The sequence below is a fragment of the Nyctibius grandis genome, chromosome 7, assembly GCF_013368605.1.
Source record: "Nyctibius grandis isolate bNycGra1 chromosome 7, bNycGra1.pri, whole genome shotgun sequence".
NCBI classification, from domain to species: Eukaryota; Metazoa; Chordata; class Aves; order Nyctibiiformes; family Nyctibiidae; genus Nyctibius; species Nyctibius grandis.
Window position 1 is genome coordinate 41,798,844 of NC_090664.1, and position 26,245 is coordinate 41,825,088.

The window sequence follows — 26,245 nt, forward strand, 5'->3', positions numbered from 1 at the left end:
CTTGTCCCTTTGTAAGTTCTTCTTATGAAGGCTTCTGGCCAAATGACCAGATCCCTTTACAGATATGTTGAAAGCCAACCCCTTGTCCTGAGGAGCTTGTAACTAGATAAGGCTGCCTCTTTTTTTCAGAAGTTTGCCTGAAACATCAAAATATGTCCATGTGCCCTGGCTGTTGCATCCTTGCAAGCTGTCAAATTTGGATTCTTCAGTGGGTTTTTCTCTGGTTTAGATTTCTCAGCTACTTGACTGGAAAAAGTTTTTTTGGAGTATTTGTGACCTGTTGCAAACTATTCTGCTGTAACTGCAGGGAAGCAGAATTCCCCTTTCTTTTCACTGAGATTTCTAATCTCATTTGCTTTATGTACTGATACTCAGTCTATTTTTATTTTTTTTAGGTTTCTTCTACAAAGTAGCCTCAAAAGTTGCAATTAAGGCTGTCGGAAACCAAACGCTTTTAGAAATTTTGTGTAACATTTTATTCTTGCATAGTAAAACAAAACAAGACCTTTTCATTTTTCCTCTTTACTAAAAGTCAGCCTCTTCTTACCTTGACCATCTCTCCAAAGAAAAAAAAACAAACACACCTTCAGAGTAAAAGAGTTTTCCAGACAGTTATTTTAGCTTTTGTTTGGAGTTTTGCCTGAAATGTGGAGTATCCAGGTTGACATTCTCCGCCCAGTTTTAGGTGGCTTTAAAATCCAGGTCTTCAATATTATGGGCAAGCATCCTGGGTGAGATCTTGGATCCATATCCATCTTCCCACTCTTCAGCTGTTTGGTGCTATAGAGGCATTAGTCTTGACTGAACTTGGGGGCAGAAGTCTCTGATGGGTTTAATGGGGATGAGGGAAGAGGAAGCTAAAATTGAAAGATAGTGGTCCAGGGTTTTTAAAGGAAGGATAGTTGAAGTGACTGGTGGCACACCTATAGTAAGCGTAAATACTTTCCGTGCAGGAATTTCTCACAGTACTAGAATGGAGGAGAAACTTTCATGCTAACTCGAAGTCAAATTTAAAATTAATTAACTAACTCACATTAATCAGAACAAATTGCCGTACAGTATAATTGAATTTAAGTACTAAGCATTTTTGTGGATAAGAAGTGTTGATATTTGCTAAAAAGAGATTAATAAAATAAAGGATATAGGTCTTGATGCTTCACGAGAAGCTGGCAAGTTTGAAATTAATTATGGGCACATACATTTTCAGATGTTTTTCCACTCTGCTATGGGGATGTTAACAGCTCTTGTTTTACATGTCTAGTACAGCTCATTATCCTGTCTGTGAATCCTGAGCAATGTAGCTAGATTGTGTATGATAAACTTGGTCTTTCTTTTGTAGCTTCTTGTAGTCTGGTCTATGAATAAATGAAGCATGGCTTATACCTTCCCCTAAAATTTGACATATTAGCCTATCTGTAAAGTCCATCGACTGTAAGATTTTGTTCATAGTGTATTTTCCAAAGAAAGACTGGAATAAAGAGTAAAAACATAGAATATGAGTATATGCACAGTAAAAGAAAAAATCACTAAGGAATTTTTGGCCCATGTTTGTCCTAAAAATTAGGGGAAAAAAATTCCCTTTTGTAATACTGGCAGCTTTCAGTCCAATATCTTGAAGTAGAAGAGTATTTTTTTGTGTGTGTGTTCCTGATAAATACTAGATTCAATAGTGTAAATTACACTAGATATCAAATATGTTCAATTTTTGTAATATTCATTTTTTTTCTTATAATGATAGTTAATCATTTGATCTTCTGAATTTAATATGAATGTTGTGCTAGAGAGAAGTTGTCAGGTTATATTGGGGAAAGTTAAAATTACTGTCTGTCTTCTGTTCAGAATCTGCATCTGTGGACAAGTCTGTATCCCATTCTTGCACAACTCCTTCTACATCTTCTGCTTCTGGACTGAATCCAACTTCTGCGCCTGCTTCATCTGCTCCTACAGTTCCTGTCTCACCTGTCCCACAATCACCAATTCCTCCATTACTTCAGGACCCAAATCTCCTTCGACAGCTGCTGCCTGCTCTGCAAGCCACCTTGCAGCTTAATAATTCTAGCGTAGATATATCCAAAATCAATGAAGGTAAGGATTCTTTAAAGTTGATGTAATATCTTCTTTATACAAATTAATATATTATTGGATACTAAGCTGTAGTAAATGCAAGCCTTACTTTAAAAGAAAAGTGAATAAATGAATCCCTAAGTAAAGTGGGGATTGTTTGGTTTTTTTCTGTTAAACCTTTTTAAATTAGCCAAGTAACATTTAAGGTTGTTAAGCTAATAAATGCTGATGTATGTGAGCGGTCTAATTGAGACTGGTGACTTAATTGATGTATCAGCATTCATCTGTTGCACTAAATTTAGTTAGAGCTTTTTGTTCTTTTGTTTCATGCAATGTTCTTTGTTTTCTGTAGTTTGTGGTGCTATTCTAATAATATGTGTTTGCAAATACTGAAACTTCTAGGGATTCTTAAATCTTGTTGCCTGTCAACTTTTTTTCTTTTACAGAACACATTAGCCTCTCTGAATAAAGATAGCATATCAATAATTTTGCTAGCAAGTTAAAGTTTGTGCATGTACTTGGTGTATCTCTTAGATTTTTGTCACATTGGCCTAGTTTATTAGAAGAAAGTTTAGAACTAGCTATAGTACCTTTTGCTGCAAGAGTGGGTAGAGTTGATGCATTTTGAATGTAGTTTTGTCTAATGTGTTGTCTGCGTGTGGTAGGTTACTGATGAAGAAAGTGGTGTGGGATTTTTTTGTTTGCTTCTTTGAACTTCTTGTGCACTGATCACTGATTTAAATAGGAAGCAAAACATTTACATATAGTGCCCAGAGTTAATTATCTTAACTTTTTAGAAGTGCAAACCATGAAAGTCAAAATAGCAAAATTTTACTTAAAGTTTTACTATTATGTATGTTATGATTATTTATAAGGAAAAGTTGTCAATTGACTTCCTTTTAATCAGCAAATGTTATGGCTTCATTCAGTACTAATAGGTGAGGAGGTTGTTTTTTCCTGTGCAGGGAGAAGCTTTTAAAACTGTAGTGCATTAGGTTGGACTAAAAAAGTAGGAGTATAGTGGGTGGTTGTGTTAAAAAATGAAAGGTCCAGTCAAGACTCCAGTTGTGTTTTATTAGAAAGCTGCCAATTTTAAGTTCCTAGTGATTTTCTCTTGCCATATCTGAGCAGCAGCTGTGTCTGTCTTGGAACAAGAGTGTTTAGTATTGTTCTGATGGCATGAAGGCCTGGCTGGCAGGTCTACATGGGCAGAATGACTTCAGCTTGAGCAGCAGGACTGCCCTTACTGTGCACGTGATGCAGAGTTATTCTGTATTTGTGCGGGTGAGTCAGTTTTTTTCAGACTTGTGCATGGATAGTGTACGTTCAGGACGTATCCCACGGAGCCTGTAGACCTTTTTGAAAAGATTAGTTAGAGGCTGGGTCTTATCGGCTCATACTGTAGTAAGATGCTTTTCCTGTGTAGTGCAGTTTCAAAACAGTTGAAAATTATAAATTTTTTACTGGAGGAGTGAGGGATGGGACAGCTAAACCCAGAACAAATAAATATGTTTGGTTCTTTTTAAAGAAGAAACACTGAGTGTCTGGATTTTTAACTTGAAAGATCTTTTCTTTTTCCTTGAACAGGAAGTCTTCCCACCCCACATCTTTTAGTGAGTTGAAGTGATACTTCTTTTTTTGCTTCTTTCTTTTTTTTAATTATTGTAGTTTAAAAAAAAAACCCACCCAATCTGCTTACTACAATAACAAATCGAACAAATGTTCTCTTTATGTTTACAAGAATTATTATGGATCCGTAAGGTGGAGCTTAAGAGTTAAAATTATTTTCTAAAAGAATTTTTTTAGTGTATGTCTCAAAGAGAAAACTGCTGAATAAAGGACTTAGTTAGACATGTCAAGCACTCATGAATTGAATTCAAGTCATTGAGAAATAGTTCAGGTGGCTCTTTGGTCTGTTGTGGATATAGGAACAAAACCAGAAAGAAAATACAGCTTAAATGTGTTTAGCCAGTTTGGACACTTTAAAGTGATGTTCTAGAATTGCCAGTAAAATGGAATGTTTGTTTTTAGTTCTAACAGCAGCTGTGACACAAGCCTCTCTGCAGTCTATACTCCATAAAATTCTTACTGCTGGACCATCTGCTTTCAATATCACTTCCCTAATTTCTCAAGCTGCTCAACTGTCTACGCAAGGTATTCAGAGTCTTCTTTTCACTTACGTAAAATTGTTACGTTGCATTTTATAAAGGCTGATACAATTGAAACTTGCAGAAGCTGTTTCTTGTCGTATCTTTGGCCATCGGTTGTAGAGGAAGTCAAATGACTTCTTTTTCCAAAGATAGGATAAGAAATTTTTATTTGGGGAGCAGGAAGCTTGACATGCAAGTAAGTAAATGTGCTTCTGTGTCTCGCCTTTTGGGATTTTCTTTGTGTCTTAACTAACTCTGTATGAGTAATGTGAAACATGTGCGAGACCCTCTCAATTTATTCTGAACCTTAATTAGACGTTACTTAATGTTCAATATAAACCATAACTTTTCCTTGGTTGAACACCCTCCTTGTAATATTGTGCAACTGTGACTCTTGGGGGAGGCCTTAAATTCTTAAAAGAGAGTTTATTCTGTCTAGTGGGTTTTTTTGTAGTCTTCTGTAAATAGTATTTTTCAGTTTCCAGGCAAGATATTCCTTCAGGTGTCTTCAATACATTGTGGTTTGTGACTTAGTAAAGCTAGAAACCTAAACCAAAACAATAAATGCAGTCATGTTATTGAGTAGGTAAGCAGTATTACGCTAATGCTAATTTTTAACCAGTAATTAAAACATGGGCGAGGGGCTGCCAATAGATGCCTAGAATGGGTGAATAGGTTTCTAGATAACTGTACATGCATTCTTTCAGTTAAATAGAGTTGAGCACTCTAAAATAGAAATCACAAATAAAATTAATTTAGTCTCTTCATGTGTAAAAAACACTGCATAATAGCTTCTTCTCTTTCCCCGTCCCTTCAGGCTTTAGAATTGGGGGGTTTGGCGTAAGTGCAATTCTTTAGTTAGGATTGTTGTTGAACATTTGATTGTTCCAGTTGTTCATCTCCCCAACCGTATCAAGTTGAGTATGTTTGTATGTTATCTAATACAGCATACTGCAAAGTACCAAAAGAAAATCTAATACACATTAAAGATAGAATATGGTGTTATTAAAAAAAAATCTTTTTTTTTTTCTTAACAGCTCAGCCATCTAATCAGTCTCCAATGTCTTTAACATCTGATGCCTCATCGCCGAGATCATACGTATCTCCAAGAATAAGCACGCCTCAGACTAACACCGTTCCACTTAAACCGTTGATGACTACGCCACCGGTATCATTGCAGCAGAAGGTAAGCTCCTTTTAATTTATGCCATATTGTAGTAAGAAACTATTGTAGGTAATATTATGTATTGCTGCTATATATCCATGTACTAGCAGTTATATATAGGATGATAAAATATGTATGTTCTCTTTCCCAATAGAAACAAAAACAACTGGAAGCAGCTACTTGGCTGCATTTTTACAGTACAACTCTAGCATAGAATTCTAGTACACTTTTCTGTTCTTGGAGGAAATCTTGTTCTCTCTTCAGATGCTGTCTGGAGATATTACCAAGAGATCAGTACTTTAACATATTTAAATGGAAAGAAAAACTTACTCCAAAGGCAACAGCTGATACAGTTCTCTAGACTTTATCTAATAAAAGATTGTTAGAAAGGGAGAGAAATTCTTGGGGAAGTTGACTTGATGTAGTCTCAGATTTGGTTTAGAAATGTTCTAAGTGTTTACAAGGTCAGTAACGTGATGTCCCTTTCCATTCCCACACACTCACCCCATTCATTCAGAATTTCTTAATTGGATCGGTGACTAGGAAACATTAATTGAAGCTAACAAATAAACTCCTAAGGTTCTTCCTAAGGATGAAGTAGAAAACGTAAAGTTGTCTTTTTTTTACTTTTTTTTTTTTTGGTGTGTGATCCCCTCTAGTGGGTCACTCTTCAGAGGAGAAATGTCTTTTGCAGAATCTGAGCTCAGTAATCCGTGTCATACAAGTGGAGATACTGAGGAATAAATAACAGTTGAAACTGGGATTATTTATTTATAGAATTTTTCTGTCCAGCAGATCAGAGACTCTTTTGCTGTGTACAGATGGGGAAAGTAGATGTAATTAGAGGCACTCATGATGAACTTCCCCTTTTTTTAAGGTTTTTTTTTCCTTGTTTAAAGGCTTGTGATTCATTATTATAGAGCAAGGGTGGGAAGAGATAATGGGTTAAAGGACCTGTTATGAAGGACGATTTTGTTGCTAGATGAGACTGAAGGCATGGCTATTGATTTGCACCCTCTAGTGAAAAGTAACTTTTATACTCAAGATCGTTTTATAGTGATAGGTAGAGCTGCAGGGCATAACATTGCCTTTTAGGCAAGTTTAAAAAAAAAAGAAAGAAAACAAAACAAAAATTTAGCAATTTGGACCTCTCCTAGAGGTTTGCTGTTGTCATGCAATGGGGAATTGTCCTCTCTCTTTGTTGTACAGATCTTTCTTTTGAGACCCTCAGATTTTAATGCAGTCTTATCAGTAGTGTTGCTCAGTGTATGTAGTATCTTATCAGCATAAGAAGCATGTCTCTAGACTTCCGGGTGAGACCAGTCTTGTATGATATTCCCACCCTCCCTAAATCCCTGTTTCCCGTCTGGTTTAGCTAAAATATCTTTCTTTCAATTTTCTGCTTGGAAGAGAACCTCATATGTCTTGAAGGCCTTTAAGGAGTACTTTTATCTTCAGGAGGACAGACGGCGTTCCTCATTCTAGTCTAAATGCCTCATTTTCTTGCATTTGAATTTTTTCATGAGTACAAAGAAAACCAAGTGATTCTCAGAGTTTATTGTGATTGACAATGTACAATGAATTGTGAAAGCAAAGCCTCACGTGTATATACTAATTCTGCTTGTTGTCTTTGTTTCTTCCCTTGGAGTGTATCCTCAGTCTATGTGGTCACATCCCATAGCTAGGTGACCAGTAATGAAATTATCAAATAGCAGACTTGAAACAAAGAAGGGAGATGTCTGGCACTTTGAAACCCTGGGATATGAAGAGGAATCTTACTAAGTTGTTTACTGTCAGTAATTGGAAGTTGATCTGTTCTGGTCTCTACAACCCAGAGATCTGGATCTGCTTTATTGTTAAAGTTCTGGTTGTCAGCTACATTATAAACACGGCAAAAGCTTTATCCTTTGGGATCCTCTTTATCTACAGTATTTTCTGAAAGAAAACTTGAAGGAAGGACAGCTCAGCAGTATTTTCTTTTCCTCAAGGCATTTATCCTTGATTTATAAACTTTGCTGCTTTGGTATTTGTCATCCTGCTACAGATGTTTTCCTAGAACTGTGCAGACAAACTTGAACCCACTGCCTTTCACCCAGTATAAAGGCCAGCATAGTACCTGTGGTGTAGGTGGTGTGGTAGTTAACTATGCCTTAAGGGAAAGTGAAGGCAAGCCAAGTGTTGTAAGTAGGGCCAATCTGTCTTGATAGACCAATTTTATAATTGAATATGCTTTTGGACATACAAGTCTTCCCTCAGATTTGCAGTAGAAGCAACAAACTTCAAGGCTAAATGCAGGTTTGAGAAGAGTTGATCTGAGTTTAGTGTAAGTCATAACTACAGCAAGGCTGCCACTCCTCAAAAAAACAACAAAAGAAGTGTTGGTTATTTTATGCCTTGTCTGATATGAGGATCTCTGCTTACATGCAGGGCTCTGTAATTGCCTGTAGTTAGTGACTTGGCATGCAGGATTTCACCTCTGGTATTTTCAAAGGAAGATACTGTGTGTTTTATTGATACATGTATTGAAGTTCTTCTGAAAGTGGCAATGTCTATATTTTGATGAGCATACTGTGACACGTTTTGAAATTACTATATTTTAATCCATCTTTCCTTAAGACTGCGCCACAATGAGGTGAGATTGCACATCTGGTTTATTTTTGAAGCACATACCATGAGGTTGCAATCAAAGTGTTAAGTGCGGTATTTCTGAGTTACTCATTCTAAGCTATAAAGTCTTTGCTTCAGAATGCCATTAATCCTGATGGACTGTTGTGCGTTACTGTCTACATTGGCAAGTTTTTACTCCCATCCCTCTGTGAGGAAGTTGTAACTTAACTACACTGGGATGTCGTAACCATAAAAGCTTCCGATTTTCTAGGTACCTCAAGTAGCTTCACAGATCAGCTAAACAGAATTAGTAGTAATGCTTGACAGCAGGAGCTTTTCTTGGTTTTTGTGTTCCTCAAATCTGGTGCTAACAACAGACCTGTTGAAATATTAACGTGAATTGTTTGTGTGTTAATCCCCAAAGTAACAAATTCTTGTTCAGCAGCAGGCACTTTTCCAGTGCAGTAGGGAAAGAGCTTTCTTGATAGTTCTTGTATTCATGTAATTCCCTAAGACGGCGTTGAGATGAGAACTTAGGTGATCATAACTCCAGTGTAAGCATGTCTGTTTTGGTACTCCTTTGGATATGTCAGTCAGGTTAGCTTATCCAGTTCTAAGAATTTGAGGTAAATTATGCATAGTGAGGATGTGCTGTGCCAGGATGCACTTGGTTTCAGAGCACAAGCTCATTGGCTTAGGGTGCTTCCATGCAGCAGGCGTAGACAAAGCTGAACTGGCATCATGCGAACAGGGCACAGTGTCAGATGCACGGATACTTGGGCTGGCTCTGGGAACAGCGTAGTGCCATTTGCACAATAGGGCCTGTAACTTAGGATTGCATGAACATGTCTGTACTGCTTTTGAACTCGATCTGGTGTGTCTGCCTGGAGGTGTGCTGTATGCACATGGCAGCTCAGGTGTCACAGGCTCCAGGATCCTAGGCATCACATTTTGCTGTTTAGCTGTGTCTGTCTTGTATGGTTAGAAACTGTTATGAATTTCTGCAAAATAACTGTGTAAAGCATATGTTACACAGACCTGTCAAGCTCAGTGAGAGTGATGCTAATAGATTTTTTTCTTTTTTTTTAAATTTAGCCCTTATTATTTTTCTGTTCCTGGTACACTTACAGTCTTTGAAACACTTGGAAAATACGGAATAGATAAGAGTTTTTGTGGCTCATTTATCTCACAAATCCCACTTTTTCTTTATGATCCATTTTTGTTTTTATTTTTACCAGCCAAGGAGCTAGTTAGTTTTCCAGTTCGGACCTGCAAAGGTGATCATATTATCTCTAATGGACTTTCCTTTTGAAATTGTTGCTTCTGTTCAAACAGCCTCAATAGTTGCGTCTTCTTGCACGGTGAGCAAAATTCGGGTGTTGATAGAAAAGTTCTTCGTGTCATATATTTCATAAAGATACTCAGGTAGTCTTTTTTTCATTAATCAATTTATGAATTACTACTATTTTCCCCCCCTCAACTGTATAGTTCTGTTGATTTCAACACACCGAGTGATCTTACAATGATCTTGCTTTATCTTTCCTGAACCATGACCTTTTCATGTGCTATTCAGACTTTTTTTGGCTTTTGATGATAATTCTTAAAGGTGGTTTTTCCTCTTAGGCATATAAGTAGGTTTGAGATTACATTAAGATTTCCTGTATATTTAAATAAATGAATTTGTCTTGAGTTTACTTTAGCAGATACTGTCTGACCTGCCGTCTGTGGTTTATTTCATAGGAGTCTTGTTTCTGAAACTGAGAGAATTTCTGGAGGTTCAGATGACCACTAGTTAGTAATCTACACCAGCTTGATGTCAGCAAATGCCAGACAGGCTGCCTGATTTACGTTTTTGTCTGTATGAATCCCTAGAACCCATTTTTCTTCCCTCCCTCTTTCTTTAAAATTATCTTGATTTTTCCAGAGCGGGGGATAAATTTTGGAGCAGCTTCCTCTCTTGTACATACTTTAAAAGGGACAGGGGTATGCAGAGTATGGGCAAAAAAAAGTATCTTGAACTCCACGTACTGTAAGTTAGACACTAGTGTATTCCCAAACTTTTCATCCTGTTGTAGTTCAGGAATTCGCAGGAAAAACGATGGTATCTCACTGCTCATGTCTTAATATCTTAAATGTGAATGTGTACTACAAATGAAAAGCAAAAAGCTATTGGTGACTTTTTTTTTTTAGTCATTCATTTTAGAACTGACAGAACAGTTAAAAAGGAGGAGTGGCAGACTGATAAATATGCTTTAGATCTTTTTTTCCATTTCCGATAAAGATGTTATGATACTGTTATGACCTAATTCTGCTCTTGCTATCTATCACAATTGCGGAACTAGAGATTATTTTTTTAAAAAAAAACACCTTATGAAGAGTATAAAAATTCTGTCAACAAAAGACCTTGTATCAAAAAAACCCACTGGCCTTGTAACTTGTAATTTCCGTGTTTTCCTCTAGTTATCACACTTGATATTTACTGTGGAGGAAATCTAATGAAGTTTTGAACTTTCTAGGTTGCTGCTCCAGGTGTTAAACAAGGACCAGCTTCACAGGCAGCACCTCAGCAGCCGGTAATAGCTGACAAGCAGGCGGGTCATGAACCTGCCTCTCCACGAAGTCTTCAGCGCTCAAGGTATATTGAAATACTTCTCTGTGCTGTCCTCTGGTTTTGCTCTGGATCCAATGTATGTTGTATGTGTTGCAATTTGTGGATTTTTCTTTGACCCATTTATTAAATATATGAATCGCCTCTGCTGCTACTGAAAGAATGCAGCTAAATATCTTTGTTACAGAGCTAGTGTGGAAGATTCTCCATTTTAGGACCACCACTAGAGTTCCATTCACAGAAGCAAAATAAAATTAATATTTCTACCCTGTCACTCTGGAGTCAATTTTACAAGTGATTCCTCATATTGTGATTTCTGAGTTTGGAGGTTTTGTTTCTTTCTGTGCAGTTATGGGCTTAAATGTTGTAACTCTGTGATTTGCTTAGTGTTAGATGTTTGTGGTGTCTTGCTGTAGTGTAGTTTAACTTCTAAATTAGTAAGAACTTTTGTCTATCAGGCAATTTTGCTGCTTTAGTGAAAAACATTAAAAAATGAAGTCAGTTTCACAAATGCTTTTCCTTGGCTGGACTTTTTTTGTCAACACTGCAGCCTATTCAGATGTTGCATGATAGGAGCATTTAGCCATGGATTTACAAGGTGCGTTTAGAATCTGTATCTTGTCTGAAATTTTTCTTTTGGGAAGATGGGCTTTTCATTGTGTAGGGTGCTGTGCACTTTATCACATTGGTTCCAGAGGCTATAACCAAAGATTTGTCATAAGATCCTTTTATGATGGAGTCATGGTCTAGAACTGTGGCAGGAGGAGATTGCACGTTGACTTTTTAAAAAGTGCATCATCACAGTGGATTCCTGTAAATCTACAAGGTGTTGCACTTACTTAAAAGCTAGATTTTTAGAGTGATTGAATAAGGTATGTGGTATGTTATTTAAAAAAAAACAACCAAACAAAAAAACCAACACACTTTCCTTGTCAGCATACCTGAAGCTACACGGTGGTGCTTTCCAGATCATAAAAGAGTGGAGTCCTTTTGTCTGTCCTTCAGAGACTAATGATAAAAGGGACCTTCGGTTATGTGTCATCGATGTGCTAACTTACTGCTAGATTTTCAAATCTGTGTTGCTTTTTGCTGGTTTTGTGAGGAGAGGGGGGTGGGTTTGTGTTTGGATTTTTTTTGGGGGGTGGGTTTTTTTGTTTGTTTGCTTTGTGGTCCTGTCCCAGTGACTGGCTTTACTGGAGACATTATGATGTTGATCAGTTGAGGGTACAAACAAAAGCAAGTCAGAAGTTTTCAGTTGAGGGTACAAACAAAAGCAAGTCAGAAGTTTTTGAGTCGTTAATGTTGGCTATCTTACAGACACTTGATTCTAATCTTTGGCAGATGTCTACAACTCATTTTCTGCTATGGGTAGAATAAAGACATGGCGTACCAGCTCCAGTCTCTAGTAATTATGGATAGTCCTGTTTAAATCTTTCTGAATTACTGTACCAAAATTAAAATTATATTTGGCAACCAGCTAAACCTTTTTAATGAGGGGACTAGACCTTTTTATAAGGAACAGTGCGGTTTTGGGGAATAGCTCACAGTCACAGACCCTTTTGTCCTTTGCTGATCACCCTTTCCCCATGGGATATTTTGCTAAGGAAGATTGACTTGTTCTTGGAAACATTCACCATGGCCTGGAGTCTGTGTGAAGTGATACTGGTGGGCATTTGGCCTGCCAATCCGTACACTGTACCATGTTCCCCCACCGCCTTTGGGTTATAGGACTTCCTACTCTGGCACAACTCTTGCCCACATCAAGTTCCCTTTAGGGATCTACTGGCCCTATGCAAACCATTGCTCTGCTTGGCCATCAGCATTTTGCTGGAGAAGGGAAGCTGAGTTTGTCCCAGCAGCTGTACCACTGAAGCAGAGGGGTCATGCAGGTAGCACTTTCCCATATTTGAGGAGGAGGCGGCGCAGGAGACAGTGAACAAATAGAGGAGGGTGTGTAGCCTAGTATCGAAGATATTGTGACAATATTAGTATTTAGTATCCTGTATTTCTCAAATTGTTACACGTTTGTGACAGTGGTATATTGTGCATCATGAGTGCGTGTGTTTGTTTCTTTTGGAAGTGTCTTATTTGCAAAAAAAAATGGAAGATGAAGGAACGGGTGGTTTGGAAAAACCTGTGTGACTGGTATTTTCTTCTGTTCAGTGCAGTGGAGTTGAATGAAAATGGACCAGCTCAAATGCAGATTTACTCATCAGCAAAAGGTTTCCTGTGTACGGGCAGTATTTCTGAATTTATATAGAACAGATTATGCCTTTGTAGGTGAGCAGTTAGTTGGATCGGGGACTGCTCTTGGGGCTAACTCCCTTTAGTTTTTTTTTTTTTATAGGAGTGAACAACAACTTAGCAACCTGAACTGTGGACAGGTGGTCCAAAAAGAGGCTCTATGAATTAAGGTTGCATTTTTCTACAGCTTAAATAGAGATTCGTTGTGCAGAAGTTAGTCATAACTACATTTCCTTTTAACTTGTTTGGGAGGAAACACTATCTAAGAAATATGTTAATAGCTATTGATAACTTTAAAGCTATGAACATGTCAGTCATGTAAGTTAGGAAATTAACGCAGTGTAGGCATACAGTGAGTCTTTTTGTAAGAGATGACTCCAAAGATGCACTGTGAATTATGGCTACTTTAAAAATGGAACTAAATGAGTGCTTCTGTAGTTAATAGTTTCATCAGGTTACTAGTTTCTCTTTATTTCCAGAAAGGACTGGGAGTATTTTTCCTTAGCCTTAGAAAATGCAAAACTGTTGGAGGGGTAGGTGTTTCCTCCCATTTTTTGTAGGTTGTAAGATTTTGTAGTTTGTAATAATATATTTCAGAACTATCCTGTTTTCCTGCTCTTGTACAGATGTTTTTGCCTCTCTGGAAGCATTCCATTACCTGTGGCGTAGTCAGTCTTTAACTCATCCAGCAGCTCAGGCAGGTATTTGGCTTTTTTGAAGCATTTAAAAATATAGTAGTAGTTTGGAACTGTCTATCATTGCTGCATTTGTAGCTCCCCCTGCTGCTAACATAGCAGTGCTAGGATATTTTGTGACAGTATGTTTTATTCATAATTAAGATACAACTTTATTTTTGAGAAACCCACAAATTTTATTTATTTTTCTGAAACGTTTCTGATGTGTTAGAGTGATTTTTACTGATGAAGAAGGAGTCAGAGAAGCCAGGTTGATAATTATTATAATTAACTCCCCACTAGGCAGTGCTTCACGTACTGTGGCTCTCATAAGCTCTGAAGAGAGGGGAGGAATGCTTTCTTCAACCGTGCTCTTGCTAATACAGCCCAGCACGTGCTTGGCCTGCTTTGCCACAGGGATAAATGGCTGACTCGCATTTAAATTGTCTACCAGGATCCTCAGGTCCTTTTCTGTAATGCTGCTTTCTGCCCACTCAGCCTGTGCTGTTCTGTGGGGTTGTTCCAGTATTGTTGCACGGGATTATTCCATCCTAAGGGCAGGACTTTGCATTTGACTTTTTTGAACTTGGTTCCTATCTGCCCATTCAGGTCCTTCTGAATGACAGCCTACCCTCCAGCATATTGACTGTTCCCCCCAAGTAGGTGTCATCTGCGAACTTACTGAAGGTGCACTGTGTGTCAGTGTCTGGGTTTTTAATAAAAATCTTAAACAGTATTGGCCCCAGTATTAATAAGTGAAGGACAGCACTAGTCACTGGCCTTCAGTTGGTCTTAGTACTGCTGACTCCAGCCTTTGAGCCCAGCAATTCATTCAATTTTCCGCCCACCTTACACATGAAATATGGACTGGGTAAGTGAACAGTTTGGCTGTAAGAATACTGTGGGAGATGATATCACATGCCTTGCTGAAGTCAAAGTAAACAGCATCACTGCTTTCCCTTATCCTCTGAGCCGGTCATCTCATCATAGAAGTCAGTGAAGTTGGTCAGGCATAATTTCACCTTGGTAAAGCTGTGCTGCCTTTTTTTTTTTTTTTTTTTACCTTTTAGTCTTTCATGTAGCTGGAACCCCTTCTAGGAGAACTTGCTCCGTAACTTTCCCAGAGGCTAAGGTCAACTGACCTTTAGTTCCCCAGGTTGTTGTCCTTGTGCCTCTTGAAGATGGCTTTAACGTTTGCTTTTTTGCCCATCATCAGGAAACCTGTCTGCTCACCATGCTGCTTCAAGATGGTGCAGCATCTGAGTTATACTGGCCAGGTACCTGATTACCCTTGGGTGCATACCATCTGATTGCATGGACATATGTCCAGTTGGCTTAACTGCTCCTTAACTTCTTCCTCTGCTGTAGGTAATACTTTACTCACGCTGACTCTGCTGATGTGCTTCATCAGGTGGGAGGCCTGAGGGCAGACCATACCTGTAAAAACACAGGCAAAAAAAAGTTGCCCGACTATCCTGGCCTTTTTCATGTCCTTTGTCTCTAGGTCCCCTTGTCTTGTAGAGGGGCAACCCACCTGTTCCTTAACCTTTCATTTGCTCTTGATGTACAGCCCTTGTTGCCCTTTACGTTCTTGGCTAGTTTCAACTTCAGCTTCAAAATCTAAATGCCATTTTTTCCTAATCAACTGAACATTTCTACAGTTAAGCGTTTGCACTTGTAAGTGGTTTTGAAGTAGTTGAGCCAGTTACCAAAGAGAACACAGAGCACAAAACCCAAAGAATACTATTTTCCCCCAGTTACATCATATATTTCCTTTTGCAACTTCTGCTGCCTGAAATCAGGAGAAATTTATCTATGCAACTCTAACAAAGCTGCCTGCCAAAATCTTTCTGCATAATTTCTTTTTTAATTCTAAGCTTTTAAACAAGTTTGGGGGATACTGAAAGGAATGAGGTTGAAGTCTTTTCTGCAGAGCAGTGTGCTGTACCTAATTTGTTGGCTGTTTGGAAACCTGCTGTAGTTCTTTGCAAGTGTGAGCGATTAGGATAAATGGCTGGGCATTGAACTGTAAAGATAGTTGCATTGTGCTAGGATGTTTCCAGTCCTCAAGGGGATAGGTTAGGTGATGAATTTGTTTTTTCTGCATATTACTTTGTATCACTTGAAGGCAAGTAGTAAGAAAGTTTTAAGAAATAAACTGAAATTATGGCCTGTGTTGAAAAGCTGCTGCCAGTGGGAGAGTGATTGTAAACATAATGTTGTGAGTAATGGGTAGGTACTTACATAATTAATACTATTTCTCAGTATATGTAGTGCCAAAGAACTTTCTAACTGTGAGGTACCATCACTGTTATGGTACTAGTGATGTTCTTTTGTCCTGCTCAAGATTACTGCTTTGTCTTCCCTTAAAAGGGAGGGTGGAGAGGACAGAGCAGACCGTTTTCATCCTGACTTCTCCTTGTCCATGTTCACATGGATAACTAGTGCTGCTCCCACCTCTTAGCAAAACAGAAGAACAGAGTCCCTCTCTGTGAGTGTGGGGAGGATGGGAGTGATTGAACGAATGCTGGAAGGGGAAGTAAGAGTGTAGGGGCCTTGCTTTCACAAGGGACGGGGAAGCAGAAAAGGGCATGTGCTGAAACGTCAGCTTCTAAGCTTCCCCACCATGGGTTATATTCCCCTCCCAGCACAAGTTCTGATTTCCTTGAAGATCAGATCACCTGGACAGCAATGCTTGCAAGGAGGAGACAAACCCCCACATTCTGATCCTTCGTTTGATAACGGTGATACACCAAATAGCAGTTTTGATGCTGGTGAAAGTCGCTGTGGAGTTGTCTGTTGCTGATAATACGGAAGTTGAAGAACAGCAATGAACTCTTACACGTAGCAGAACTGTGTAGCTGCAGCTCTGGCAGTTGTGTCAGATGTGGTTGGATCCATACGATATGAGAGCATAGTGTTCATGCAGGCCCTGATACCTGGGCTTCTGGACCCATGGAAAGTAAATTTAAGTGTCAGTGATTTTTACATATTTTGGGGGAACTTCTGTAGCTTGTTGGGCTTAATGTTAGGTGTTCTGGTTGTATATTATAGCTTTATTGAGAGAAGTGATAAAAGTGAAACAAAAAAACTTACTACTTTTCCTAGAGGGCTTACCATCCAAGTGTAAGGTGGAGGATATGAGTATTTGCAAACTGAGAGTACAAGAGTCCTTGTGGATTAGTCAGTCATATCAGTTTACCAAAGATTTACCTAAGTGGTACCCACCTTTTTTAGTCATTGCAGCAGGAATAGGCTTTTATAAAGAGATGGCATTCTTAAGAAGGCCCCTCCTGTACATGAGGAGCATCATGAGGTAGAGAGGAAAAATGTCTTGTAAAGTGGAAGGAGAGGGTAATTATTAGAGGAATGAATTTAAAAATACCCAACATTGCTTAAATCAATGGCTAGAATACTTTGTAGACAACATAATCTTGAGCATTGTGGATGGCAAAAGACTGCTATGCCAAGATCAACATGAAAGTTTTCTAATAAAAATTAGAAAATTTTTTGACCAAGAATTATAGTTGCAAAGTAGAATTGGAAAAGCTGTGTATTGGTGTAGTGTTCAGATAATGTAAATGTTGTGTTGGCTTGCATATGGAGATCTGAAAGAGGATGGTCAAAGGCTTTGTCCAAGGCACAGAGTTTTTGATTTGTCTTACACTACACATATCAGCTGAATATGTCTCCATGCATCTGTTCTCCAGCAACAGGTTAACGTACCAACCAGAAAAACGGCAGCATGAATATGTTCCAGTAAAGCAGTCAAGTTAGTAGCTACAAACATACTGCTCCTGTGATACTTCTGTTCTCTTGAGCATATTAAGTGAGGATGTAAAGTATCAGAGTCACCTAGGTGTTTGTGTTTTGGCATTAGTAAATGGTTATACTCCTCAAAGCTCATATGGCTGTATTTTTAGATCAGGACATCAGGTTTTGTGCTCAATGGTTATTGTGACACTTGCTGATATTCTGTTGAATAAACCTGCTTGACTCCACCTGATACATCATTATTGAAAATCTTAGGTTTGCAGCTATTTGAAGGAAGAACACATATGTATATATTTTCTGTCCAACACTAAAATGTAGACACAGCTTACATCTCTTGAACAGCTGTCAAAGTTAAAAACCAAAAAACCCCAACCAAACAAAAAAAATGATGTTGTAGCACTCAGACAGTTCCCATCAAGTAGGAGGTTTGTGGAAAAGTGGCACAGGTTTGGCCTACCTGAAGTATTTACTTGTGGTTAAATGCTTTATGTATTTTTGTGGCTGGAAGCAATGAATTTAAAGTGTTTATTTCTCTATAGCTTTACATATGTTTTTAAATGCTCACTTTTTTTTAATTCTTTCTTCTAGTAGTCAAAGAAGCCCATCACCAGGTCCAAATCATACCTCTAGCACTAGTGCATCAAATTCAACACCTGCACCACAAAACACATCTGTACGACCCACCTGTTCATTAACACCTACGCTAGCAGCACACTTCAATGAAAATCTTATAAAGCATGTTCAAGGCTGGCCTGCAGATCACGCAGAAAAGCAGGTGAGTACACTTGTGCTTTGTTCCCTGTGAGAGTGCAAAACGTGTAGTTTAAAACCTTATTTTCTTACGCAGGTTGTTTTTTCTAGGAATTAAAAGTATTTTAAAAAACCCTGGTGCTTGGCCTTAGCCAGAAAAGAGGAGAGGGGAGAGATATTAGGCCAGACCTGCAGGTTTTACATGTGATTGCCATTCAGCAGTTGAGTATTTTCAGTCTTGCTTGAAGTACCAGTGCTTTTGAAATTCTCTCAGATGAATAGCTATCCTCATAGCTATTTTCTTACTGCCAAAGTTCTGTTAAAATTTACAAGGAAGATAAGTTTCAACAAGTTTTTATAATAATGATATTTTTGTTATATGGAAAACATTATGAGTTAAGTGACGAGTTAAACTATTTGAGACTACGCCACAATTTGAGTCACTGAGTTGCTAGCTCTGTACAGGGAAAAAGGAACTCTGCCTTGTTTGTTGTACCCAGGTTTTGAGATGATGTAGAGGGCTCAGACTAAATTTGGGCTATTTTTACATGATGGGAAATGCAGTAGAATTGCCATCCATCTGTTATAACTAACTCCATGAAACCTATCCTGTTGTGGTAATACAGGGAAATTGGATGCATGTCAGCTGCTTGGAATGTATTACTCAAAGGAACCGTATTGGTTGAGTCTAGTTCAAGTCCTTTCACAGGCAACCCTGTCTGACACAGTCTGTATGGGATATTAATCTTACCTAGCCCAGTTTAGTTTGGTCTTTTGAAGAGTGGTTGCATGCTGGCTCAAGCCTACACTGGAGGCTTTTGGGTAGTAACTTGCAGGATGACTCTTAGAAGTGCAGTCTAGACTGATACCCTATTTAGACTCTGTTTGGGGTTCTTGTTTTGTTTCTTTTCATTGATTTTTTTAAATTCAATTTTAAGACATTACCAACGTGTACTGAGTCAAACGACTGAGCCATTGCTGTGGAATGTGTGTTTAAGGAAATGGTGCAGCACAGCCTCTTCTCTCTATGGCTTTTACCCGTAGTTTTGATAGTGTTATTTTCACTGTGTGCTGATTTGACATATATCTTAATGCAGAAAGTATAGATTCTTACAGTTCATAGGTCATTTTTTCCCCCACTGTCAGTAACAGAGATAAAAAAACAGCTAATGCTAGGCAGTCATGTATTCAGTTGGATGCTTTCACCTTTGTGCCAAGTGTTACATGCTGTATTGTCCAGTCTGCTATTTCAGATGATTTCATGTGAGTGTGTTGTTTATAGACCAGTTTTGAATAGTAACACCTGAGGGACTTAAGTCAGATATTTGATACAGAAGAAAAAGTGAATGAAAGTATAGGTGCAGTGCATAACGAAGGAGGTAAGCTAGATGAAAGTGGGGAGGCTAAAATATGCGGTGCCGAGGTTTCTTCAGATTTCTAACCAGATGCATAGCTTAAATTGAAATTAGGGCATAAGAGCACATGCCAGAATAAACTGAAAAATAAATAAGTAAATAAATTAGGTGAGCCAGGACAGGTATGTGTTAAAGCAGTCAGACTTGAAGAAATGTGCTGTGCAGTAATTGGTAGCAAAAACAATTCTTGAACCACTACCCGTTATTCGCAGAACTCATAAGAAGCAGTTAATATGGAAAACTGGAAAACAATCCAGTAATGTGCTTAATTAGAAAATAATCAACACAACTATCTTTAAGGAATGTGAGAAACGGAATTGTAAGTGGTCTCAACTCAGTAATTGTAGAGGTACTTTGAGTATTGAACAATATCTAAGTAGAAAAAATTATGAATTTACCTTTTTTACAAACACCTGAAAAGAAAACCCTGATAATAGTCAGCATGAACCTTTTAGAAAGGAATTATGTCAGTTTTCTCTGCCTTAGCATGCGCCTGGGTTAAGCAGTTTCTTGGCAGCCAGTGTTGCTCATTTCTGATTCTAAATGGGCTTCTGTAGAGAATTTAATATACTTCTGATTTAGTGTTCCCTTTTGAATGAAGTTATAGTACTTTGCTGTTTCAAGACACACCCATCCAGCAATCCTCTGGCTGCAGCCAGTTGTTTCCGATGCATGATTCAAAATCGTAACCTTTATGTGTAACCATTGCAGGCATCAAGATTACGTGAGGAAGCCCATAACATGGGAAGTGTCCATATGTCAGAAATTTGTACTGAATTAAAGAATTTAAGGTCTTTAGTTCGAGTATGTGAAATTCAAGCAACTTTGCGTGAGCAAAGGTAAGTGTGTGATCTATGTTTATTTTCAAAATGGTAATTTTCAAGGTAGTATTAGAATTCTCATTCTGGCATTGTTTTGCATGAGCTATATTTACTGATGACTTTGTAAGTATGCTAATACTTGCTAGGCTTGCAGGTTGTCTTGCCTGTGTACATTCTACCTGTTTCCCACACAGATACCTCTTAGTCTCCAATTAATAGAACCAGATATGCAACTTCTGTATATATTTTCACTTAGATAGAAAAGAAGTATCTTTCTAGATACATTAGTGCATTAGGAAAAACTGATTAACTCACACTAGTTCAGCATACTTCCAAAATATCTATCCATACATGATGCATAGATCACATAAGTACACACCTACATGGTTTATACTGGTCTTAAATGCTACAGTTTGCATGAGACGTTTGTCAGGTCTAAAGCCAGAACAAGTTTGAAGAGGTCTTGTTGATATCACAAGCTAAGGAAGAATTAATGTTTGTTACTTACGTAGGAGGCATCAGAGAAGATCTTGGGGTTCTTTAGTGAGATGCCGATTATAGCGAAGTAGACTTCTGCTGCTTACATCAGTAATAGAGGGTGTCTTGTGTATCACTGAAGCAAATCACAGCCACGTTGTTAGACTGTTGTGCAAGACTGAAAAGTTTAGTCTTACAAGACATGCTGAAACTTTTCACCTGTGGTCATGTTCCTGAATCTACTTTCATACTTGTTTCCTTTTTGAATGGTGTTGTCCTGTTTATTAGGTCACATCATCTCCAGAGGTCCCTTCCAACTCCTAACATTCTATGATTCTATGAATGCAGTAATTCTGTTGTACTCTTTTAGGCCGCTTTAATAGCGTTGCATGCTGTTTAAACAGCTAGCTTTATCCTAGAAGCTCTTGCTTTTTGTCAGTTAGTAAAACAATTCTTGTAGTCCAAAGTAGGCTATAATATATTTGTAAATCTTTCCTAATAAGGAGTCTAAAATGTCCATCCTTTCTGAAATTTTTATTTTGTAACGTCATTACATAAATTACAGTTTCTATAGAATATTTAATGAACTGCTTGGTTTCTTACAGATTAAATAACACCTCCTAAGATTTCATTTCTATCTCTGGGTGCACATTTGATCTGAAGTAACATGTCAAATGTCATTGTTCAGCTCCCTAAGTAGCACTTTGTTTCATGTACACTGTGTATCATTAAGCTAGCAATGGATGATGATTATTAAGACTTTGAATCTATGATAACATGTATCTTATTTTTGCTGCAATCCCAAAGACGTGGAATACGTGGCATAAGTAACAAATTGGTGGGGAAAGGCTTTTGCAAAGGATGGGATTATCAAAGGAAATACATGTGAATAATGGTATTATTTTTATACTTTTGCACAAAAGAGAACTACTTAAATTTGTTCTAAGAGGGAACTTTATCTCTGGGCAAAGCAAGTATATTGTTTTAACCATAACTGACAGCAAGTGAAAAGGCACTTTTCATTGACTGATTATGTTTTATATGCCCATGCCTTTTAAGTTTAATGTTTTTTTCAGTGTGTCTATCCTAATCATTTTTTACCTACTTTTCAGTAGAAAATTAATTTTTACTGAACTGGGCACATATTTGAAAAATATTCTACAAAAGTCTGCTGAAGTGGATGCTTTTTTTGCATCTATTACAGTTGCTTCAGATGTTATAGAATATTTATATGAAACATCAACTTTCCTTGAATATTCTCTTAATTCATTCACCTGCTTGCATTACACTTCAGTGTCATGAAAAGTTGTTACAAAATATTCATTAAAAATTCTGGGAAACAGTATGTAAACCAAATATTCATTAATCACGATAGTAGTTTATGTCAGTTCAGTAGAAGAAGGAAAAATTTATATGGGAATTACTAGCAATGCAATTTATTTCTAAGCCATGTGTAGTTACAGCTTTTTTTCCTTAGATGTCTTTTAATGATCAAATATTTCGAGATTGGAGCTTACGATAACTAGAGACTACCTTTAGAATAAATTGTTGTTGTACCAGCCACAGAGCCAAATACTAGAAAGAAAGTGTTGGTGCCTAGAAGAAAACTTCTTTGTTTAAAAAAAAATTTGAGTGCTTTGGGTTGTTGTACAGTCTGGAAAACTGCACGACGCAGGCATAATGCCATTCTTCAGAATATTCAGTTACTCAATGTACTCTTCCAATGTCCCACTTTTTCTGGGAGTTAAATTGAAGTGAAGAACAGGCTTAAACATAACTGGGTATCAGTCATAATAAAATACAGCAACTTATTTTTCTGAATTAAAGAATCAAATACTGCAGGTCTCTGTGCAGCTGCATATACAGTGTTTGTAGGTAATTGAACAGGTTGGGAATTCATTTGAAATTTATTAATAGAGCTAAGGAGCTTGGCATCTTTTGCTGAGATTTTAGAAGTATTTGTGCAAATAATATCTCTGTATAATAGAAATGTTTATACTAATTTAATTTTTTCTCTTGCAGGATACTATTTTTGAGACAACAAATAAAAGAACTTGAAAAGCTAAAGAATCAGAATTCTTTCATGGTGTGAAAAGTTGTAAACAATTGCACATGGGTTTGAGTACAGGAACTATTAAACTGATGCCCAGTCTTAACACTTTTGAGCTGCATTTGAGTAGACTTTGGACCGTTGAGCTGGGCAGAAAAAAAGTTGACATGGGGAAGGGGACAGGAGGGAGTCAAATTCAGGGGAAAGATACAAGAATGATTTGTAAAACCCTTGAAATGTAGATTTCTTGTAGATGTATTCTTCACGTTGTAAATACGTTTTGTAGAGTGAAGCCATGGGAAGCCATGTGTATCAGAGCTTAGACATCCAAAACTAATCAATGCTGAGGTGGCTAAATACCTAGCCTTTTACATGTAAACCTGTCTGCAAAATTAGCTTTCTTTTTTTTTTTTTTTTTTTTTTTAGTTAATTTATCATTCAGAAAACTTGCATTTCCTAAAATTCAATGCAAGCGCCAGGCGATCTGTGTCTAAGGCTGCAACAATTTGGGTAATGTACAAAATACCATGAAACAACTGTTTCCACACTTGCACCGAATCAAAAGCAGTGCTTCTCCATTTCTGTTTTACAGAGAAATGTTTTTCATTTTCTGTGTTCCATTTCCCTGTGAAATCCTAAATCTGATTTTATCAGTTTTTTAATGCTTCTAATTTTCTCTTTTCTTAAGGCACTGTTGCTATGGCACTTTTTCTATAATCTTTTCATTCCTGTGTACAGTAGCTTAAAATTGCAGTGATTGAGCATAACCCACTCGTTTGTATAAATTATTGAAACGTATTTCCATTTGCACCCTGTAAGGATGGACTTACAGTACTGCTGGGCATGTGTGCTGAAAGTACATTACTTGCTCAAATACAAGAAAATAGCCCAATGAACATGTTAACATGGTTGTGGGAGGGGAAAGAGGAAAAAAAAAACTAGTCAGATGTGAATTGTATCTGTTGTAATAAACATGTTAAAAAAAAAGAAACACTGGTTTTCATTTCCTTTGGTCAACACGTATAAAAATTTGGTCTGTGTGGGGACTCTTTGTTAGAACTGTTCTTGTTGAACATTTTTGTACTTAAATAATTCCTCAAGGGAGGTTTTGTTTAAAACTTGTAAACAGGAAAATGTGTATAAAATATTTAATGAAATATAAAATTCAACAAGAATGATTTAAGACACCTCCCCAACAGCTGTCATATGTTAACTCCTGGTTTACCTGTCTTGATATTATGACATTTCATTTCAAAGGATGTTTGTGTTGTAGCTAACTGTTTAAGTCTGGTGCTGACTGCTGTTCTTAACCATCACAAAACGCTGAATTTGTGTAATTGGAGCAACCCACTGTTTGAAAATGGTGGCAAAGCTCAGCTTTGTATATTGTTTCCTAAAGTATATTAAAAATAAAAAAGAAACTATTGCTACTACAAAATAAACGTGACTTTTTCTTTGCTGAAAAAAACAACAAAAATAGTGATGGTGGTATGAGTTTAATATTTGCAGAGGTGTATGTATTACAGTAGTCTGTTAAGTAAGAAAGATTGTAGGTGATGGATTAAAAAAAAAACTTAAGGGTGTTGACATGTGATACTATGTGGTTTGTTCCTACAAAATACTGTCTTTCAGCACCAGAAACGTTACTTGAGTTTTATTTTGCCTTGTTTCGTGTTGAGTGGGCTCAGACTGATTTTTAAAAGCAGCTTGTAATCAGTGGAAGCTGAGTGCTCTGTCCTAACACGACATTGAAAATGGAACAAGTTGAAATAACAACAAAAAATCAGAAGTTAGGGCAGATTAACTTGTAATTGCTCCTCACTTTTTAACCTAGTATGTGCTGTTGTGTTTCATATCATGTAAATGTTTGGTTTTGCTCAGAAACTGAGAATAGAATAATCTTGAATGAATTAATTTTAACGTACATCATTTCTGCATTTTGAGAGAGCCAAGGCCAAGTGACAGAAGGCTTCCTGAGATGCTTGTATTTGTCTAATGTCCTGTCTCATGCTCATGGTGTCGAGATTGCCCAAGTGTAGGGCAATAGCATGTGAAATGGATGGATGTACAGGTCATCTTTCACCAGTGGCTGTCCTTAGTTCTGGTGTTTTGCTGTTTAATTGATGAGACAGAGATTGCTTCTGTCTTAATAGATATGCTGGGCCTATTCTCCACAAGCTTATTTTGTTCCCTTTTGATTCATATATTGCCCTCTGTAACATCCTGTATCAATGAGTTTCACAAGTTAATTTTGTTCTGTAGAAAACTACTTTTGATTATTTTTTTAAACCTCTGTTTTGAATGAATTTTCTTATATGCTTAGCTACTGCCTGTTGATCTTATTATTCATTGTTTCACAGAAGAGTCTTTCTTTCAGCCTAAAGAGTACTAGTCTATTTTATCACATGAAAACTTCCAGGATGTATGAATGGTCACAGGTAACTTGTTACTCACAAGGATTAACATGCTACTTTAACCACTTAAAAATACATGCATACCTATACACATATCACACAGACAAACTCCACCCCTGCCCACCCCCCCCACCCCCCCCCCCCGTCAACTAATGCAATAAAGGCTACTTCTTTGCCAGCATCAAGTGGCATACTGAAAGCTTGCTGGCTTCTGTGTTTGCTCACCGTGCAATAGCTTTCCTCCCCCATCCTCCACACCCTTCCAAAGCCTGGAGCTGTTGTTAGCTGAGGAGTGACAGCTTGCCAAACTTAAATTTTCTCTAACATCAGACAAGTTGGGGAAGAGGATTGCAGGCACTGCTTTAAAGTCGATGCTAACCAAATGGCACGGACTGAGTTAATGTCCTTCAAAATGGCTTCACTAACATATAAATGTAATTTTGGCCTTACTGTGTGATCTGGAGACCCTCTTCAGTAACATGTAGAAACTGGCCTGCTGTATATTGCTTGAGGGGGGGGGGGGTAGAACCCAGATTTTTCCTCCTTCCTACCAAATCTCTATCTGAAGCTATACTACAAAGAAATGTGCAGGTGGACTGAGACCTGTTACTAGATTACCAGCTTATCATTTATTATCCATCCTGAAACTGATGCTATCCTTTCAAATGTAGTTGACATTGTTTAATGAGAGGGGCTTTATTGGATTGTTCTACACCTGCAAGTCAAATCAAGTGAATTTCCTCTGGGGCAAATCTTGTTTTCTTCATAGGCAGGTGTTCAGAAAGCGTTTACTGGAGTTGAGATGTGTTTTCTATATTAATTACTTGATATGAGTGGTCAAGGAATAGTGATAAGAAACTGATGAATGAACTGTTGTTGCATATGTTGCTCTTGGTTTTCCTGTTATGCATTTGCTAAACAACTATTTCTCATAATAGAGAAACGGTCTTTAGAATTAAGAGATTGACTGAGCCTGTATAATCATACTGCACGCAGTGCAGTTGGAATAGTATTTTATCTGTGGTGGCGTGC

General features: G+C 37.6%; 1 protein-coding gene across 3 annotated transcripts in view; it reads left to right on the plus strand.

Moving 5' to 3' along the window:
- The window catches only part of WAC (WW domain containing adaptor with coiled-coil), a 61,179-nt gene extending 38,249 nt beyond the window's left edge, over positions 1-22,930 (plus strand). For 2 of the 3 annotated variants that reach the window (XM_068404960.1, XM_068404962.1), the window contains 7 exons: positions 1,840-2,085; positions 4,096-4,218; positions 5,252-5,400; positions 10,503-10,621; positions 17,875-18,061; positions 20,163-20,290; positions 22,772-22,930. In XM_068404960.1, coding sequence (XP_068261061.1) covers positions 1,840-2,085; positions 4,096-4,218; positions 5,252-5,400; positions 10,503-10,621; positions 17,875-18,061; positions 20,163-20,290; positions 22,772-22,841 — 1,022 coding nt within the window. In that variant the 3' untranslated portion in view covers positions 22,842-22,930. The remainder of the gene's footprint in view (positions 1-1,839; positions 2,086-4,095; positions 4,219-5,251; positions 5,401-10,502; positions 10,622-17,874; positions 18,062-20,162; positions 20,291-22,771) is intronic. The other variant, XM_068404961.1, reaches the window with a different exon arrangement.
- The last annotated feature ends 3,315 nt before the right edge of the window (positions 22,931-26,245 follow it).